Genomic DNA, 22107 nt, shown 5'->3' on the forward strand with positions numbered 1-22107 from the left:
CTTAACACATCACAACTGTGTCTTTGGCTTAACGTTTTTACGTTTCTATCTAAATTTTGCGAGTTAACACGACGCAACGTGCGTGTGTGGGTGAACGTTTTTACATCCTCTATTTTTACCCCGTTTGACAGATTTAACATAACGTGTGGGTCGTAGATCGACTTAGTTATAAATAAAGAATCCCCGCCGCATTGCGACGGGTCATAATCCTAGTTATCACTAAAATTAAATAAAAAGGTTGATAACGTTTGGGCACCAAGGATGGTGTGAATTTTATTTTAACCACCACATCCAAGCAATTAAAATTTGTTTACCGTTCAATAAAAAAAATAGTTTTCTATTTGTAGAATCTCTGAGATCATAAATGTTACATTATTGTTCATAAACTTCTTTCCATTTAAAAACAACTAAATATCAATCATACATCTAGTTATGAGACCATGTGTAGTCATAAAGCCCTCAAAGGGGCGTTATGCGCCATGTGGCATGCCACGTCAGCAAAGGGGCTTTATGGGGCTTTATGCAATTTGGGGCCGTAGTCATAAAGCCCCTGTGTAATCATTACTCTTTTTTCATTTTTAATTTTTTAATTCATTTTGTAAGTTTTTTAAAAATAAAATTCATTTCATTAAATAAAAAAAAGTACAATAAAATAAAAAAAAAACATGAAACTAGAAAAAAAACATTAAACTAGCATAAAAAAAAAATTACACAATCAAAGATTATATTTTTTTTCAATCCGCTCCTTTTGAGCCAACGCCATTTTCAAAGCTTTTCCCGTTAAGTGGTCATGCGGTTTGGAGTAGAAGTCAAAGTCGTTAGCCCATTGTCGATCCCGCATAATCTCCGTAACTTTTTCGTTCTCCTCCAAACGTTTGTTACCGAGTTCGTGTATGTCTTGAAGCCGCTTGTTTATCTCCGAAAATGCGTGACTCATATCCGTTCCCATAGACATCGACGAGGACTCGGGTTTTTTCGGCCGGCTTTTTCTTCCGGGCGGTCTTGGTAGCTCCTCCACCGGCTCGTCATCCGGAATATCCTCGTCCAAGCCGATGTTTCGAGCGTCGGAGGTTGGCGTTTCGGGTTCACCGGACTCGTTTGTTTTGGACCTCTTTGATGGCCGTGTATTTCCCGAACGACCACTAGGAGTAGTTACGACGGCCCATTTGGGGCTATGGCGAAGGATTTGCCAACACTTCATGTACGGGAAATGGCCATTAGCCTCCGTATACTCGACCAATGCCTCTTGCGTAATGTCTTCATCGCTACTTCCACTTTTCCATCCGGAATACAAGCGTTGGTACACGGTTTGAAAGTTTGTGCACCTCTTGTTTATATCGGTCCACTTCCCCGATATAGAGTCCGGTAGGCGGTATTCTCCCCTACCCATGAGCTCGAAAAAGATTTCTCGTACTCGGTTCCAAAATACGGTTTTACTTTGATTGTTTGCTACACACAAAACAATATTAAATGTTAGCTCAAAATATAAAAAATAAAATCTGGAAATAATAAAAAACAGAAAAAAAAAATAAAAAACAGAAAGTAAATAAAAACAGAAAATAAAACTGGAAATAATAAAAAACAGAAAAAAAACATAAAATAATAAACATAAAATAATAAAACAGAAAATAAAAAAAACTGAAAATAAAAAAAACAGAAAAAAAATTTAAAAACAGAAAATACATAACCGAAAATAAAAAAAACAGAAAAAAAAAAAACAGAAAAAAAATTTAAAAACAGAAAATAAATAACCGAAAATAAAAAAAACAGAAAAAAAATATAAAAACAGAAAAAAAAAATATAAAAACAGAAAAAAAAATAAACATACCTATGACCGGGTCCTCCGAAACATCGATGAAAGCGCGGGTTAACGCATACTCCTCTTCGGGCTCCCACGTTTGCACATTTTTTTTCGTTCGGGTGTTGGTTTCAACTTTCTTTTTATGTGCCCGTTTTGCTTTTCCTTTTCCTTTTTGCGTCTCCGGTTGCGTATCCGGTACCTCGGGTTGCGTCTCCGGAACAACATCGGGTTCGCGTAGTGGGGAGCCGAACGCTTGAGCCGACCCAAACGCTTGAGACGACCCCATCCCATCCATGTTTTGACTTGGGTTCCACCCGTAGAGATTAGGGTCCCATGATAGCGGTTGGTTCAAAAGATTCATGAACCCGGGACTTTGTTGATTGTAGTCGAGAAAACCGGAGCCGAAAGGATTGGGTCTAGTGGGAACCGGTGCCACGGGACGAGTAGGATTGCCACTAGATCGCGGAGGAATGAAGCCCCGGTTGAATGGATTCATTGTACAAAATAAACAAGAGTTGTAAAAAATTTTGGGAGTATTAAGAAGGTTTGAATGGGTATGGTAAAAAAATAAAGAGATGGAGAGGATTTTAAAAGGAATGTTGAAAAATAAATTAATTTTTTTTTTTTTTTTTTATGAATTTGACCGTTTGTAACGGTCACATTTTTGAAGTTTCCATTTCTTCACGCCGCTATGACCTTCGCGCCGTTCAAAAATTTGCACACATAGCGCCGCCGGGGGCGGTGTGCATGGCGCCATGAAGGCGCTATGATGATGGAACGCGCCCCAGTACATATGCCCTGATTACTTGATTAGCAAATCTTGTTTTACTAAACAAAAGTTCAAAAAAAAAAAAAACTCATTAAAATAAAAAATAAAAAAAAAAAAAAAAAAAAAAAAAAAAAAAAAACTGGTCCTGCATTCCACCTGTCACTTTCTTCCCTCCAATTTCTTCATCTCTCCCCAAAAAGTCATTCTCTTTACCTGCAAATTCTTTCACTTTAGTCAAAAGCCACACTGCCCCCCTATGGGCCCCACTCTTCCCCACACACACACACACCACATTTTCTCCATCCAATTTCTCCATCATCACCAACAGATTTGAGATTCCTCCATCAATCACCAGCACGAATTGCTGCTATATTTCATCATCTTCAAACGCTCATCATTGCATTTCTCCAACTGTAAAGCCACCAAAGGTACGAAACCCTAGATCCGCCATTTTTACACGCTTTTAAGCTTTTTTCTTCATATATTCTGCATATTTCATTCACAATTGTCAACAATTGAGAGCAATTGAGAGTATTAGTATTAACAATCAGCAATCAACGAACAACGAACATTATGCCTTCACGGCAACCTGCTTTTACGCATCAACAATCAACGAAACACAGAGCGACGTTCATCTTCATTATAATAACCGTTTTTTCTTCAGTTTTGATACTGTTTGGAGTTATATACTTGATCTACTACGTATATTACTCGTTGATTCATCGTTCACGTACTAGTCCGCTCAATTCATGTCCTGTGTTCCTAAAACTACGTCGTTTCACCTACAAAGAGCTCGTTTCCGCCACTAACGGCTTCTCCGATGATAACTTCATCGGAAAAGGCGGTTCCGGTACCGTGTACCGCGGTATCCTCCGTAACGGAAAACTCGTTGCGGTTAAACTGCTTGATTCCGATTCGTTAGACGCTGATCGTGAGTTTCAGAACGAGTTAAGGATTCTCGGTGGATTAGAGTCGCAATTTGTTGTTTCGTTGTTAGGTTATTGTGTTGATAAACGGAAACGAGTTGTGGTTTATGAGTACATGCCGAATCGGAGTTTACAAGAGTCGTTGTTTTCCGATCGGAGCTTGTGTTGGAACAGAAGGTTTGAGATTATTCTAGATGTTTCTAGAGCTCTTGAGTTTCTTCACCGTGAGTGTGATCCGCCGGTGATTCACGGCGACGTGAAACCTAGCAATGTTTTGCTTGATGCAGAGTTTCGTGCGAAGATTTCCGATTTCGGATTATCGCGGTTGAAGATTGAGCCGGAGTTCGGTGTTGATTTGTTCAGTCAGGATTTGTCTGGAACAGTTGCAGGAGCCGGTACCGGTGCCGGAGAGTCGCCGGCGATCGGAACTCCGGTGGAGAGTAGTACGGAGGTTGATTTTGCTCTTGCGTTACAAGCTTCTTCGTCTTCTACACCGATAAACAGTAAGGTTGTTTGTAACCGTTTGAAAGGGCTAGGGTTAGGGTTTACGGATGAAAAAGGGAAGGATGTTTCAGTTAGTCACATTCAGAATGAATTCACTAAGTATGATAATGATGATTCATGTCATAATTTTGATAATAATCATGTCAGAGAGTCGAATTCGAATGCGAATGATTCGAATTCGAATCCTGTTGATGGGCGTAAAAGTTGTAAGAAACAATGGGGAAAAGATTGGTGGTGGAAACAGGATGGTAGCGGTGAGCTTTCGTCAAAAGATTATGTTCAGGAATGGATCGGAAGTCAGATCTGTCCGACGGCGAATGCAGAATGGGACGATGATAAAAATTCCGAAAAACGGGAGTTTGATCAGTCACCGAAGTTAAACACTTGTAACGAGAACAAAACTTCCGGACATGAAGAACATGAAGAGCATAGAGGGTGGAAACAGCATAGGAAAATGCAAGAGTGGTGGAAGGAAGAACATCTTGATGAACTCACTAATAAGCGGGTCGAAAAGAAGATTAAACGAAGATTCAAACTCAAAATCTTTCGATGGAAACGGAAAGCGAACAGGCATGATCACAAATCGGAGATCAGTTTTAGGAAGAATTCAAAGAACACTGAAATGTATAGTGGCGATGTGTTTAGTCGAGAATTAAGCAGCACGACGAGTATGAGGGGAACACTTTGCTATGTGGCACCGGAATATGGTGGCTGCGAGTACTTGATTGAAAAAACCGACATCTACAGTTTTGGGGTATTGATTCTCGTGATTGTTTCGGGTCGCAGGCCATTACATGTACTTGCTTCGCCGATGAAGCTTGAAAAGGCGAATTTAATAAGCTGGTGCCGCCAACTAGCTCATGGTGGCGATTTACTGGAACTCGTGGACGAGAGACTGAAAGACGATTATAACAAACCTCAAGCGATTTTGTGTGTGAATTTGGCTCTTGCTTGTCTACAAAAGATGCCAGAGTTGCGGCCGGATATCGGGGATATTGTCAAGATTTTGAAAGGGGAAATGGAGCTTCCAGTGGTTCCGTTTGAGTTTTCTCCATCGCCGCCTTCGAAATTGGTTGGAAGATCAAGATCTCGGAGGAAGAGCAGAACGAATGCCGATTAACGGATTCCACGTTAGTGTTTAGCAAGATGAATGCATAAGTCTTCGTAGGGTGGCGTAGTGGTAAGCACTTGTGTTTTTTCTAACAAAAATCTTAGTGTTTTTACCGGTTTTTTGCCTTTAACCTTGGAAGGTCATTTTCGGGCCTCATGAGTTATCGGTAACGGGTTCTCATGATACAGAGGGTGTAGCTTGATATAGAAGATGGGGTATAGGGAAATGGCATGGTTCTTAATTTGATTGAAGGTGTTTGTGTGTTATTATTGCATTTGTGTATATATTGTAGGGTTAGAGTTTGGATTAATTTGTAAGATTATTAATCATCATATTCAATTGAGGGATAAGGGATGTTATGGATTTTATAAATGTTATACAAGTTAATTCATTTGATGAACATGTGGCTTTTAGTTAGTTTAATCGGACGAACTGGTTTTGGTATTTTTCTAACGTTTAACACCCCCCCTAAAATCTATTTCTAAAATTAATTTGTTGCCCACTTTGTTTGACTTGAACTCGCAACCTTTTGTGAGAGAATAAACACCTGGTGCCGTTAGGCCAAGAGCCTTGATTGTCGGTAAGTAATTACTAATTGAGTAAAATGCATGGATAATCCCTCTGGTTTGGTGAAATTTCACCTTTAGTCATCAACTTTTCAGAATTACACTCTTAGTCCCTGTGGTTTGACAAGCTGTTACTCGGATAGTCCCTAAAGCGGATGAAAGTTACTCGGATAATCCCTGTGGTTTGACAAGTTGTTACTCGGATAGTCCTTGTCATTTCACACCCACTTAACCAGAAAAACTAACCTCCATCCGCTTTGGGGACTATCCGAGTAACAACTTGTCAAACCACAGGAACTAAGAGTGTAATTTTAAAAAGCTGGGGACCAAATGTGAAATTTCACCAAACCACAGGGACTATCCATGCATTTTACTCTTATTAATTAGAAAACAAACAAAGACATAAGAAGTTAGTGATGTATCTTTATGCTTCCTGAATGAATGCTAAGCTGCAAATTTCCATTAAAGTTCTTGACTTGGCATTAAAGTTCTTGACTTGGATAACTTTAGCTCATGGGATACGCACGCCAAAGAGTCCAAGATTGATTTAAAAATTAGAGCAAAACAGAAAAGAAAAAAAGAATTACTAAAATGTTGTTCATACTACTTTAGTGGTTAATAACTTATTTAAACCACTGGTTATGGTATAGAAAAACAAGCAAGGAAAATCATTGTAATAGACTCTAGCTTATTTAGGCTATGTGTTATAAGGCTGGATGGTATGGTCCGTCCTCAGCCTCGTCCTCCCTCTGTCACCCCATCCCCCCCCCCCCCCCCCCCGGGTCTTCATCCCGTCACCATACCGTCCAACCTAAAGGGTGTGCGGGGCACCCATATGGCCTTCAGGGTCGTGAGAAAGTTAGATAACGTATAAAGAAGTCTTAACTTATAAAGTGTACAAAACCACAAGGAGAGTATTTTTCTCTATCGCCAGCATAAACGCACATCAATTTTATGCTTCCTAACTCGTTTTCTTACTTGAAAAATGCTAAATCCATGCGTAAATTGGGTTTCTTCAATATCAACCATTCATTCCCTAAATCAATGGCCCAAAATCCTTTTTACACTTTGTAGGATAAGATTCATTTGCATTTAATCTTTTCTATTTTCAAAGAACTTTAAAATACAAGATTTTATTAAACTTTTGTTTTTATTATTTTTTTAAATCTTCAAAAATTATATTATTATAATATTAAAAATACTTGGATAAGATTTTAGTATGCATTTTATATATCACATTCCATCATATCAAGTGAACCTGACTGATAAGATGTCCAATTTCTAAGGATGGGTGGCGCACTCTAGTGGTAAGGGATTGCGGGTAACGTGGGAATATCGGTGTCGGTCTTGCGAGTTGTTTTTGTGGTAAACGTTTTCGGTAGCTAGTATCCGGTGCAAGAAAGAGGAGAGAGAGAGTTATGTTTGTGTGTTGTGTGTTGTGTGGAGAAACAGAGTTGAGGGTAGGTTAGGTGGTTGCATTTCATTGACTCTCATAAGACTATCCACATCAAGGATGTTTGTAGGTGATTCTTAGCCTATGTGGAGGGCATTTGTGAGAGGGATGGATTAGTGGGTGTTGTAGAGGATGACATGGAGGGTGTTCATTCTTAAGGATTTTTGGGGAAGAATGGTGAAGAATGGGGGAATGGTGGGTCCTTTCTGTTTTTTATTTAGTTTAAATTTAATAAAATAATTATAATAAGGTTGTTTGTGGGAAGGATATATATGTTATTGTTGTGGGTAAAAAGTGTTTGTGGGAAGAATAAGTGAAAAGCTGATGTGGCATGCTGCTTAGGCTATTTGTAGAAAGGATAACCTTTCACTGATGCGGATAGTCTAAGGATCTTGAATCAAAGGTAGTTTAAGGTAGTTGGGGATAAGTTTAAAGTGGCCAAATCTTAATTGTTGAATCTTTAAGGTAGTGAAAGATAGTGAAAGGAGTGCTCATAATACTGCTTCTTTTTCAAAACAATGCAAAGATAACGTCAGTATTTTTTTAATGACCAATAAAATATTTTTAATTAATATAAGGAAACCCAAAAGCTTGTCCTTTTCACCAATATATTATTTACAGTAACAGCACCAAAAAACATTACCAGCTATACTCTTCCAATCTTCCCAGCTTAGTGTAGCCAAAGTCACTACTAAAAGGTCATATGTTCAAATCTCAATTTTATGTAGGAGTATTTATTGCTTTAGGTAAACATTTATGTGAGTTTGTTTGCATTATATAGCAAAACATACATATTTATTAAAAGTAATTGTATCGTGTTATGATTTTGACTTCTACACCTAAGAGAATTATTTGGTACGAACTTTTTTTATTTGTAGTTAATAAATTCTTTGAAGTGATATGCAAGATATTATTTTTATGGCCGTGGTCCAAGTCATAAAGAATTATAATAAATTTGGTTGACATGGTCTACACCACAAAAGTCGCTTTCCAAAGAATGATTAGTTAATTATTTTATTTCATATTAGTTGTAAGGACTGGTGTAAATATCATATGTATATGTTGTAGTTTTGTCGTCCGTTTGGGTCGGGGGGGATTGTGTTGTTTTTGGCCTTTTGCCCGTTTGGGTCGGAGGTTGTTTTAATGAAGTTCATTTTTCAAAAAAAAAAAAAATATGTTATCAAATAAATTCGAAAAACAAAACGCTTTTGTGTTTTCTTCTAAATTGGTGTATAGGCAGTATTGCCTAGTGGAGATGGATATGAACGAGTGATTTCGCTCGTGACATAATGATACCACAGTGGTACGTCAGTAATCCAAATTTGCCGCTAAACAAATTAATATATCTTGTACTATGGTAATAATCGTTTTTAATATATTATATTTTGCTGAATAAAAAACAAATACACAAAAAAGTTATTTTATAAACCTTAATAGATTTTAAAAGTGTTACAATAGGTTAAAATTCAGTAATATTAAATTATTAAATATAATTTATCATGATTTTATCACCCCCAACATTTCCTTTTGAAATGTGGTCCAAAGAAAACACTCTAGCTAAACGTGTTGATAGAAATCTAATAATCTAACAAAACATAATGATAAATGGTATCATATGAATATTTTAATCGAGCTCTCACATAAAAATTACTAGAATGCTAGATAACACCCAACTTTATATATAGAGTTTAAATACCCTAATGTTTAAAAATATGTGTGATAGGATGTGGACACACATTAAAAGCCAAAAGGATGAGTGAATGAGTGATACTATAAGCACACAAAATAGAAGAGATGATGTTGTCGTGTAACCATTTGGTATTATGTCATTGGTATCACAATGATGTGCCTATGGTACCATGTAAGTATATGTGCGTCACAATAAGCGATTAAACGAATAAGTCTAAAACAGTGAGATGTTAATCATAGCATAGAAAACATGCGTTACATGCGACAAGTTCAAGGCAAACTAACATTTGCTACATGCATAGCAAAACCTAAAGGTCCAAATTTAAAGCATATTACAATGATATAACAAAATAAACTGAATATGATATTCAATACAACTAAATATAAATTATGTAACATCTAGTCCCTCATACAAATCAGTTGTATGATATGTATAAGCATGAATTTATATACGTAGAATGTAGATTGTAGATTGAACTATCTATATAAGCATTGTAGAATGTAGATTGAACTCTTATCTATATAAGCATTGTTGTATATTATATTATGGAACACTAAATAAGTAAGCAAAATAAAGAGTTAATTACATAAATGGGTCCTGTGGTTTATACCTAATTTTGTCTTTGGGTACTAACTTTATTTTTTAACAGGTTTAGGTTCTATGGTTTCAATTTTGTAACACCTTTGGGTACTAACACCAAAATTAGTTAATTAATGACTAAAATACCCTTGCATTTTTTTAAGTTTATTAATGTAACACATTTGGGTACTAACACCTAATTTTATTTAAGTTTAAATCAATTTTACAAAATCTATTTATTTTTTTTATTCTCATCTTTTTATTATATCTCTTAATTAACATAAACTCTATTTATTTTTTTATTTTCATATTTTTATTAAATTTCTTATTTAACATAAAATCTATTTGTTACACCAGTATTTTTTTTAAATAAATTTTTTAAATAAAATCTACTAGCTATATAGTTTTATGTAAATTAAATTTCTTACTCGTTTTAAATAATGTAAACCTTACTTGTTTTCAATTTTGGCTTGAAATGATTGATAATAATAATTATCTTTCATATAAAAAAATTTAAGCCTTTTTTAACTTGTTTTTTTTTCATTTATATTTTACTATTTTAGAAAGATATTTAATTTACATAAACGAACATAAATATAACTGGACGAACGAACGAACATAAACGAACACGAACATGCCCGATTTAAACGAACGAACGATTATATGTAATTAGTAATTATTCGTTTAGGCTTTAAACGAACGAACGAACATAAACGAACACGAACATGCCCGATTTCTTAATGAATGAACATGAACAAAAAAATGTGTTCGATTATATGTTCGTGTTCGTGTTCGGTTAAAGTTAAATGAACGAACACGAACATGCTTATGTTCGTGTTCGTTCGATTCGTTTACAGGCCTATTTGATTTAGCAGGCTTTTTTTTAACTGGAGATTTATTATATTTAACAAATGACTAAAATGTCTCTCATGTGAGAAGCACGTGAGGGGATTCAACATATTTCAGTAACAAAGTTTTCATTTGGACTGAAATGGTTACAAAATGCAAAACTCGGGACTTCATGCCTTCTAGGGGCGGACTCAATATAGAATGAGCCGTAGCACGGGCTACGGCTCAACCCCGTATTCGTATTCGCAATGTAATTTTTTTTTCGGTTTTATACATACCATACCCAAAAATATATATACGAGGATACTCCTAAGAGAAAATTATGAAACTTGATATTATTCATCAAGCCCAAAACTTGTTTAGTAACAAAGCCCAAATAATTAGTTTTATGATAATTAAGCCCAAATTGTAATAACTAATAAAGCCCATATAATAGAATTAGTGATCTTGCGCGTCTCGCGTCTTATGGTTGAAATGGGAACACATAGCTCTTGTCCTTTGGTTTATCGGGTAGTGAAGCTAGCTTTGGTTTATCGGTTACAACCGCAACCGTTGAAAAATGTTTTTCGAAATTGAATATTATCAAGACGGAATTACACAATCGAATGAGCCCGAAATTTTTGAACAATGTCATGTTTGTGTGGTCGAAAAAGATTTTTTCTTTTCATAAGGTAAAAGATGACGATTTGATGGAACGATTCCAAGCTATGAAAAGAAGAGGCCAAATATATTAGGTATTTATTTACTTTATTTATTTATTGTCATTTTTTTAATATTGTATGATTGCACGGGTAATTTTTTTTTTTTGGGATACCCCTGATTTAATGAGATAGTTCCGCCACTGATGCCTTCATTGGTTAAATAATTACATTTTGACCTGAAAGGGTCAAATTTACCAAAACCGTAATTTACTCTTTTGAAAATAAATGAATATCATGGGCAAAAGGACCATTATAAAGGTTTTAATTGTGAAAAAAAAAATGTATTAATCACGTGTAGAAGAAACCACCGAGATGAAGAAATAATGCGTTTTGAAAATGCACACAGTTGAATAATTAAGTAGTGGGTCCATCCTAATTTAAACTAGTTCGTGTGAAACCTTTAAAAGAAATTGAATTTACACATCCATGTGCATATGAATAATAAATAATGGGTCCATCTAATTTGACTTGAGTTTGTGAAATGTTAATGGATGAGTATCTGCCCATTTAAATGGTCATGGACCAGCGAAATGATTAAATGAATGCTAGTGCATGTTTGAAAGGAGACATTGTCAAATTGTGATCTATATATGTGTTGAAATCATATGTATTGAGTTTGAATAATATATTAATATATTTAGAGGGAATAAAAATATAGAATAATACACATTTTAATATAAAAGTATATTCAAAACACAGATTTGTGTTTATGATGATATTAAATGGGAGAGTAAACTGCTAAAATCATCCCTGAGGTTTGACTCAAATTGCTAGATCAGTCCAAAATCAACTTTTTTTGCTAAAACAGTCCCTGAGCCTAGTTTCTGTTGCTATTTCAGTCCAATAAATTAACACCGTTAGAACCTCCGTTAATGAATGGGTAAACTGCTAAATTCGTCCCTGAGTTTTGATTCAAGTTGCTAGACCAGTCCAAAATTAAGTTTTTTGAATTTGTTAATTATAAACTTATTTAGGTATATAATTTTTCTAGACTTGCATTAATTTTTTGAATTTGTTAATTATAAACTTATGTAGATTATAAACTTATTTAGATATATAATTTTTCTAGACTTGCATTAATTTTTTGAATTTGTTAATTATAAACTTATGTAGATTATAAACTTATTTAGGTATATAAATCATTAATATCACAAGATTATAAACTTATTTAAGGAGGGTCCAGTTATATTTATGTTCGTTGAATAAATTATTAATATTACAAGAGAAAAAAAATGGTAAATGACAGGTTCTTAATGCATCAATACTTGTATCAGATGCATTGTATATTTTCTTAAATGTCTTAAAATTTAAGATAAATTACAAGTCTACCCTAAATATATAATTTAAATTTGTGTTTAGTTATAAAAATATAAACAGAATGTAGCTCTTTTGGAGAGCGCAATTTTATTTGACCTGTCTTAAACACTGGGTTGACCCGAACCCGTTTTGACTCAAACCAAAATAATCCTTTTTATGAGACTTGTTCTGGCACGACATGTTGTCCGACCTCATCTGAATGATAAGTATTATTAAATAAGAAACCACTTAATTAAGTAGAAAAAATGAATAAAAGAACTTTATAATACAAATATTAAATTAAAATAATTGATAAATATTAAACATTAAATATTACGATTTAAATAACAACAAATAAAAATTATGTTAATTTCTTAATATTTAAATTTACATATAATGTTTGTATTTTTCATAACTAAATATTGTTTAAATTAACTGTTGTCTTATTTAAATCCTTAAATAAATACTAAATATTTACATGGTAACAACAACAACATCAAAATAAAATCAGTATTTAAGGCTGGGCCGGTTAAATTACGCTCTTCAAAAAAGCTACATTTATATTTTTAAAACTAATTTTATTTAAATTAAATTAAGTATTATCTTATTTATATACCTAAATAAGTTTATAATTAACAAATTCAAAAAACTTGATTTTGGACTGATCTAGCAACTTAAATCAAACCTCAGGGACGAATTTAGCAGTTTTACCCCTTCATTAACGGAGGTTCTAACGGTATTAATTTATTGGACTGAAATAGCAACAGAAACTAGGCTCAGGGACTGTTTTAGCAAAAAAAAGTTGATTTTGGACTGATCTAGCAATTTGAGTCAAACCACAGGGACGATTTTAGCAGTTTACTCTAAATGGGAAGTATCAAGTTTGAAACTCAAAAGGATTGAAATATTAGAAAATATCATTTTTGGTTGATTATGTGTGAAAAGGTAGGTTTAAGTTGATTGAAACACATGACTACTTAATTTATCTATCACATAATATATTCAAATAGAGTTAACTTTCGTTTTCCTCCCTGTGGTTTGGTCACTTTAACGGTTTTGCCCCAATAATTTAAAAACGGCCAGTTTCCTTCTTGATGTTTCGATCTTGTCGGCAGTTTGATGGCATACCTTAACTCCATCCATATTGTATGTTAACTAGATGGGTATTTTCATAATTTTAAGGATAAAAGTAAGGGTATTTTGATAATTTACAATATATTATATATTTCTATACACACACACAACCCATACAATCAATATCTCTCTTCTCTCCTCTCTCTTTCTTCTCCATCACCAATCACCCCTTGCCACCACTTACCGCCCTCACAACCACCATCGCCACTTTTCGTCGACTACTACCAGCCACAACCACCTGTTGTTGAACATTCAGTTTTGAAACCCTCGTCTCCTTCAAACAAACCAAGCCCAATCTCGAAATAAACCCTCACCCGAAAGGTTATGTAATGAGAGCTTAGATCCAAAAGTTTTGAATCTAAATCCAACCTTAACTTCAACAAGATCCGACATCGTGTTCATCTTTTCTAGTTAGGGTTTGAATGGTTAGTGTTTGTAAACCTAGATTTTCGAGTTTGGGTTTGAATGCTCAGTTTTACCGTCCCAATCCCTTTTACCTGAGTTAGAGCCGGGGAGCAAAATGGTGATAAGTTATAAAGATCAGGGAGGAAAATGGCCGTTTTTAAATGATTGAGGCAAAACCGTTAAAGTGACCAAACCACACGAAGCAAAACGGAAGTTATCCCTTAATTTAATGATTGAAATGAAAATTGATAGAATGTAAACATAATATATGTAATCTAAAATCACGTAGGATATGTATACTTCACCTCAATAACTTAAATACATAGTTAATCAACAGAAGCCACTTGGATCATTGGCTATTATATTTTAATATATATATTTTTTTGTATTCACTTAACAAAAATGGTTATGTTAACCTTGTGTATTGTGCTTGACAAGCCACTTGGATGAAAAGATACTAATTGTTAACGGGTCAAATTTCATACCATGTTTATGCATTAATGGCTTGAACTTGCAAATTATGTAGACTTAGACTATAGGGTGTGGGGATTATGATTGGGACATAATTTGCCACCTAGGAACATGAATGGAAGACTACACCACCCCCTTGATTGATCCACCATGGTTTACATGGATTAAACCATGGCAACCATGGTCCTCCTTTCCATTTTTCAACAAATCATTTCCTTTTTGTTTAGACAGAGATAATAAATAAGGGGCTAATAGTTTGGGTCATGACCACACCCCTAGAGTAGTGGTTTTGGATGATGGATTAAAGATGAGTTACATGGCACTAACATGGAGGGTCATGGTGATCATAAGGGTCATGACCACACCCTATAGCCTTAGAAATTTATTGTTGGGATTTAAATGGAGAATTCGTGGAATATTTGGGGGATGTCTAAATTTATAATCGAGAAACAGAAATCTATCTATGCATATAATAAAAGAAATCAATTGATGGACACGTGTCAATACGAGAGACATCTATTTTTTAGTTTTCTTGCCATATATTTATGTTTATTTTTTCCTTAAAAATTACAAGTTTTAAAATAATTTATCAAGTTATCCCATATTTTAATTCGACGTTTATCTATAAGTATATCTCTATATTTATATTTATCTTCTAATATAATCTTTATACTTATCTTTAGTTTATTATTTTGCGAGTAAATTGCACAAAACGTCCTTTATGTTTCCTCAAACTTGCAGGTTCCAGCCTTAATGTTTAAAATTTGCTAAAAACATCCTTTAAGTTTATTTTTGTTGCTGGTTTAATCCTTTATGACTAACCAAGTTAATTATCTCCGTTTATTTCCCTCACATGCCTAACATGTGAGGATCCCACTATCGTTTGATGACCGACATCAACTGACTCGCAAAATGGAATGGGGATGTGGTGCAAACACAAAACTACCTGAAACACAAGCAAAATTGCCTCTGTTTTCACTGGAGTTGTAGTCCAAACATAATTGGATCTCTTAAATTTATGGGGCCATTCACATGGAGCAAGCCCCTTTTCACCCGAGCTATCAACATCCACTCGGAGGAGAGATCCAGCTTGCGTTTCGCTGACTAAATGCCAAACAAGCCATATTTGCAGGTTGATAGCCTCATGTTAGTTCTGTATGTGAATTCAAATTGAAAAGTGCATATCATTTTTTGTAATTGTTTTCCTCTTTAGTTTTGATTACTTGATTGAGATTACATGTATTAAGTAGGGAAAAATAAAAACTAATATTTAGGTACAAAGCATGGGTCATGAATGGGGAAAGAAGAAATAAGTGGATTTAATGGACTTTTGTAATACACAAATTTATAACCTAATAATAGAAAAAAAAAACAAAGTAAAATGTTCTAATATGTAAATAGTATATCAAAGTTCTTTTTACCAAAAACGTATTTTGACGACTGTGTGTGTTAACTGATTACATTATATTTATTCAAGCCGTGTAGTACACGTGCTTATTCAACTAATGTTATACACGGGTAATTAAAGATGTAACTTTTTTATTATATAAAAATATATTTAATCAACCTGTGTAATACACGGTGTTCAAACCTAGTTAAATATAATGCAATAGCCCATGGATTTATAGGCTAGTGGCATCTTGAGGTGAGATAAGGTTTTGGGACTAATAGGTTGTGGGTTCGATTTCCACAAATGAGTTTTTCTCATATTTATTGGGTTTACTCTTGAATTGATATATAGACATTATGCCTAGTGGGGATGGATATGATCAGATGGTTCCGCTGGTGACTTGATGATACTCCAGTGGTCCGTCGGTGATCCAAATTTGCCGTTAAAAATATATATAATGCAGTGGAGTTTTACTTGGGCTTAATTAACACGTATTGGGCTGACTCAGTTGCTTCTTGTGGAGTGGTGGGTTATAATATTGATGAACCCCTCCCGCATTCCTTCTTCAACTAATTTTATATCTCGCTAATGGCGTCTTGGCTTAAAGGCACTAAATATTTATCTCCATCAAAGTCGTGTGACCTTGAGTCTCAGTCAAGAAGTTGATTTTTGGAAAAATAAAGGAGAGGGGAGGGGGGGGGGGGGGGTAGCGGTAAAAAAACTAATTTGATATCTCGAATATATGAACAAAAGTTATAAAATAAAAAAGTTGAACACGCATAACACCATCGAATATATGAACAAAAGTTATAAAAAAAGAAGTTGAACACGCATAACACCAAAATATACATTGATTTCTTTAAGCAATTAGAAGTTGATACCTGATATTATTTGGTACACTAGATATAATAGCGTCCTTAAAGTGTAGATCGGTCACAACACAACATGTGTCCAATACGAGACTCAATTAAACCTACATGGCCCAAACAAACCATAAAAATGCACCACATGGACTCATACAACTCGTTTACACCCAACCCACTTGCCCATTTCAATTACTTCGGCCCCACACCATTCCACCTATTACAAGGGGCACGTGTCTTTCAATTGTAAGATTACCGCAGCTCGCTATAAGGGGTGAAATTTTGAAGGAAAAAACAACACTGATAGTAGAAGTCGAACAAGGACCTAATTACTACAACAACAAATGATAATGACATCCTCATGAAGTTTTTTGGGCCTTTGTGTGATTTCTAATTAGGTCGATTATGGCATTTCTTATACGAACTTTTGCTATCAAAAGATACACCACCCTTTGTAATTAGCGCCTGGGTTGTGCAAAGTAATTAAGCCGCATAGGTGAGGTGTGGTGTGTCGGGCGTAAATACACTAGTTCAGTCCACGTAACGTTTTGTTATTGGTCTGTTTGGATATGCTTGTGTGATTCACTATTTCAACCTTGTGGGGGACACATGTCCCATTGTCATTCATAAGGGCGTAACTATTCGTGTATGTTAATAATACCACGGGTTAAATTTCCAATTGGTTTTATAACTCAATTTATACATAGTAAATGTGATTGTGGTCAACTTGTTTACTTTGTGATTTTCCCCAAATATAAATATACTACAGGTAAATACCCAAAAAAGCCTTACCATGTGTGTATATAGACACAAGTTTTAACTCCTATATTCATATACTAGTATTTTCACCCGCCGCGCTTTGCGTCGGCGTCGAAAGTTAAAGTAACTCCAATTTATCCACTTGTTTCCTAACAAAATTTACGTCACAACACAGACCAACTGAAAATGCACATAAAACTAAGCATGAAAATGTATTATATTTGACCTGTCTCAAGCGTCGAACATAAATCAACTTAGATTTGTACCGAAACGTACTTAAAAATAAGCACGTAAAAGTAGTATTTTTAAGTTAAAAATTAAAATATGGTACCACGCGTTGCAACGACGTCAAAATGTAAGGTAACTCGAATTTATACTACCTGCTTGTATCCCTACAAAATTTATATCAAAACGTAAACTAACCGAAATTGAACATAAAAATAAGCAGGTAAAACTCAAGAGGATAAAAATGACATTTTGCAAAGTTTTTATATTGTCGATGGGGCGCAAGTGTCGATGCTAAAAGTGGAAGTACATAAAAGAAAAAAAAAACATTGTATATATAAATAAGCAAATCACTAAGGGATATTTTATGCGACAATAAAAAGACCATAACATGGCGATATATTCAAAAGTTATGGAAAAATTATTGGTTTCGTTTGTTACAGCATCGTCACTAACCTACTTATGACGGTGCATATGGAATTTAGAAAAATATTACGCTGTGTTAAAACAAAAAGAAAAAAAACGATAAAAGGGAAATATTATTTAAGTTGAGATGCTAAATATATCATTACCAAAGTTGATGGACTGTATGATAAAATTATTAAATACCAGGGGGTGTAAATGAAAAATATATCCTAAAAAAAGAAAAAAAAAAAGACAAGTTAGATGACACTCTTAAGCTAATGGAAATTTTAAATTATGATTCTATAGATAAACGTGATTTTATAAATTTTGAATATAAAAAACAAAACAAAAATATATAACTTAATCTATAGATAAACGTGATTTTATAAATTTTGAATATAAAAAATAAAACAAAACAAAAATATAAAACTTAATAGAAAATGGATTGTAGAAGGTATTGACATGTGACATTAATTGAAGTTCTTTATTAGAATTTAGAAGATTCATTCATCTTGTGTCATCCTTCACTTACCATCCTATTACTGTGATTGTAAACGGTAAACTGCAAATGAATCTATTTAGTTTAATTATTATGTCTAAATGTTTGTAATATAGTTCTACTACACATATTTACCCAAACCGTTTACCCAACCCACATTAAGGGTTGTTTAGCAACTTCTGAATGGCTAAGCGTTGTACCAGTAAGAGGTCTGAATCATTAAGTGTTGTACTAGTAAGATGTCTGAACCAGTAAGAGGTCTGAATCATTACGTGTTGTACCAGTAACATGTCTGAACCAATAAGAGGTCTGAATCATTAAGAGTCATTATAATGGTTGACTATTCAGAGACAAATGTCTAACCAATTCAAATAGAGGTCTTAACCATTGAGACTCGGTACAATGCTTAACCATTCAGAGACAAATGTCTGAACCATTCAGACATCTGTTGGCGAAACAAACAGTCTGAACCATTAAGTGCTGAATCAGTAACATAGTAACATATCTGAACCATTAAGAGCTCAAACAAACAACCCCTAAGATTTCTCGAAAAAATAGACATGATCATCAATATCATAATGATTAACATAAATTAAAGATTTAACCAATAAACATAGTTATCACACTCATAATTCCTAAACATCAATCTTCATGATGATCATGCAAAAAAAAGTTACAAAAATAATACAATCTATCTTAAACCAAATCAACTAAACAAACTTGATGGCATAAATTCAACACACATTTCAAACTAACAAATGGCCCCAAACCCAAACCAAATCAATGAAACCAGAACCATAAATGAAACTCCGAACACGGATTTTCCAGCAACAGAGGAAGCCGAGTGCTCGGCAGCAGCGACTGGGGAAGACGTAGGAGACGGAAGTGGATGAACCCGAATGGTGACTTTCATACCGTTGAAGCAACCGCCTGTACCACAGATGAAATAATAGCGTTGCGACTTGTTGAGAAGAATGAAGTCTTTTCCACTTGTCCAGTTGCCTACATAGCCGTCGAGTGTGCAGTTGTCGTAACCGGTTTTGTTTACCTCGATCACATTGTATTGATTCTTCACATACCTAAATGCTACATCATTATACATACAACATTAAACTTCATTTTTGTTTATAAAAGTTTCTCCATCACTAGCTTAGTGGTTGTTAGAATGTCGCACACATGGCCGGCCAGGGCTAAATATTTAGAAGGGCACGTTATTTTTTAAAAAAACTCCGATATATATATGTAAAATAAATAAATTAATAGTGTACACTCATACAAACACTGACATAGACCCACTTACAAAACTATTTTTATGGTTTGAATTAATTATTAGTCCATTGGCATTAGGTTTAGATATTTAGTGAGCCCAATGTCAATACCCAATTTCGTTAAGGCCTAAGGACACGTTTTTTCAAGCTCGGACAAAGTATATGAATTCTGAGGGCCGGCCCTGGTCGCACAAAAAGCGAGAAGTTGCCAATGACACTTGCGACTTCTCGCTTTTTTTATTGAAGAACAAAAATGAAATATATCATTAGAAAAGCGAGTTAACTGCCATTTTCGTTTATGTGGTTTGGTGAAAAATACCACTTCAGTAAAAAAAAAAAATGCACCAGTTCCGTCCTCAACATTTTTGAAACGTGTCACTTCAGTTCAAAAAGATAACGCCCTGCGCCAGTTCCGTCCTCAACGTTTTTAACGGCGCGTTATCTTTTTGGACTGAAGTGACACGTTTCAAAAATTTTGAGGACGGAATTGACGCAATTTTTTTTTTTTTTTTTTTTACTGAAGTGACATTTTTAACCAAACCACAGGGACGAAAATAACAGTTAACTCTTAGAAAAGCTAACAAAAATGTTGACGATACTCATTATTTTTCTTTTAAAATGTGACATGACATTGCAAGTAATTTCATGTATTTTAAGGCAAAAGAAGTCGAAAATGGTTGAAGTGTTGAACCCAATTTAAACCCGACCCGACTCGTAAAGTTAAAACCGGGTTATAATCCTATACTTTGAAATGAGCCAAAACGGGTTCGGGTTGAAACCGGGTTACCCCTTTACTAAATTAGGATGTGAGTGTGTAGAGAGAGGATACATTATACATACAGATAAAGTCGCCAACATAGAATGTATGATTGTTGGCCCATTTAGGGCATGTGTAGTCATAAAGCCCTTTTAGGGGCGTTATGTGACATGTGGCATGCCACGTCACCCCGAGGCTTTATGGGGCGTTATGAATTTTGAGGCCGTAGTCATAAAGCCCCTGTGTAATCATTACTCATTTTTAAATTTTTATTTTTTTAATTCATTTTGTAATTTTTTTAAAAATAAAATTCATTTCATTAAATAAAAAAAAGTACAATAAAATAAAAAAAAACATGAAACTAGAAAAAAAAAACATTAAACTAGCATAAAAAAAATTACACAATCAAAGATTATATTTTTTTTCAATCCGCTCCTTTTGGGACGAGTAGGATTGCCACTTTGGTTTGTGTCCGCACTAGATCGGGGAGGAATAAAGCCCCGGTTGAATGGATTCATTGTATAAAATAACAAGAGTTGTAAAAAATTTTGAGAGAAATAAGAAGGTTTGAATGGGTATGGTAAAAAAATAAAGAGATGGAGAAGGATTTTAAAAGGAAAGTTGAAAAAGAAATTAATTTTTTTTTTTTTTTTGAATTTGACCGTTTGTAAACGGTCACAATTTTGAATTCTTCATTTCTTCACGCCGCTATAATCTTCGCGCTGCCCAAAAATTTTGACACATAGCGCCGGGGGGGCGGTGTGCAGGGCGCCTTAATGGCGCTATGTTCAATCAACGCGCCCCAGTACATATGACCTAAAGTGTAGTTGATACCAGGGTTCCACCCACGGTTGGCGCCGACAATGTGATCGGTGGCGGAGACGGTGGTTGCTACGGCGGCGATAAGGAGGATAAGATGGGTAAGGTGTGAGGTGGACATTGTTGAGTGGTGGTGCCACTGACTGCCAGTGCCAGCATAGAATGAATACAGTCTGTGTGTGTTGTTTCTTCAATTATAGTAAAGTTTGGGGCCCATTTCAGAATTTGTTTGAATACCGTGGCTTTTATGAAAAAAATTAGGGTAAATTACTTTTTGAGTTTATACGTTAGTGATTTTTAATAACTAGAATTACGACCCGCCGTAATGCGGCGGGTATTCTTAAGTTATAACTAAGTCAATTTAGAACGCGCATGTTATGTTGAAACTGTCAAACGGGGAAAAAATAGACGATGTAAAAACGTTCACCCACACACGCACGTTGCGTCATATAAACTCGCAGAATTTAAAACGAAACGTAAAAACGTTAAACCAAAGACGCACGTTGCGATGTGTTAAGTCATAAAATTTAGAACGAAGTATAAAGCGAAAAATTTACGGAAAATGAAACTATAAAGGACCAAAGTTGAAAGTTAAAAAAGTTGTGAGGATAGATTGCAAAAGGTAAAAAATTTTGTGTTAAAAGTAAAAAACAAATAGTTTTGGATTAAAAGTAATTTATAAAATACTTTTAGGTGAAAAGTACAAAAATCAATTTTTTTTTTTTTAAAAAAAAACCCAAAGCCAAGGTTACAACAACTATATCATAATCATTTTTTCTTTGAGAAACCCCCAAAGCGAAGATTACAACACATAAGTAAAAAAAAATCATAGTGGTTAAATCGCAAAAAATAGAAACTTTGAATTAG

The 22107-nt window shown here is 34.5% G+C and overlaps 3 protein-coding genes across 3 annotated transcripts; 1 reads left to right on the top strand and 2 right to left on the bottom strand.

The window, feature by feature from the left end:
- Positions 1-715: 715 nt before the first annotated feature.
- Positions 716-2312, bottom strand: LOC110910835 (glutathione S-transferase T3-like). The gene is made up of 2 exons (XM_022155421.2): positions 1829-2312; positions 716-1449 (listed from the first exon to the last, which is right to left on the bottom strand). The coding sequence occupies exons 1-2, from the start codon at positions 2295-2297 to the stop codon at positions 716-718; spliced, it is 1203 nt and encodes a 400-aa protein (XP_022011113.1). The 5' UTR covers positions 2298-2312.
- A 472-nt stretch (positions 2313-2784) lies between these two features.
- Positions 2785-5511, top strand: LOC110910844 (putative receptor-like protein kinase At1g80870). The gene has a single exon (XM_022155429.2). The coding sequence runs from the start codon at positions 3144-3146 to the stop codon at positions 5118-5120; it is 1977 nt and encodes a 658-aa protein (XP_022011121.1). The 5' UTR covers positions 2785-3143; the 3' UTR covers positions 5121-5511.
- Positions 5512-18957: 13446 nt separating this feature from the next.
- Positions 18958-21437, bottom strand: LOC110902127 (lamin-like protein). The gene is made up of 3 exons (XM_022148862.2): positions 21240-21437; positions 20505-20545; positions 18958-19482 (listed from the first exon to the last, which is right to left on the bottom strand). The coding sequence occupies exons 1-3, from the start codon at positions 21359-21361 to the stop codon at positions 19148-19150; spliced, it is 498 nt and encodes a 165-aa protein (XP_022004554.1). The 5' UTR covers positions 21362-21437; the 3' UTR covers positions 18958-19147.
- Between the last annotated feature and the right edge of the window lie 670 nt (positions 21438-22107).

Source organism: Helianthus annuus, chromosome 2 (genome assembly GCF_002127325.2).
Source record: "Helianthus annuus cultivar XRQ/B chromosome 2, HanXRQr2.0-SUNRISE, whole genome shotgun sequence".
NCBI lineage: Eukaryota > Viridiplantae > Streptophyta > Magnoliopsida > Asterales > Asteraceae > Helianthus > Helianthus annuus.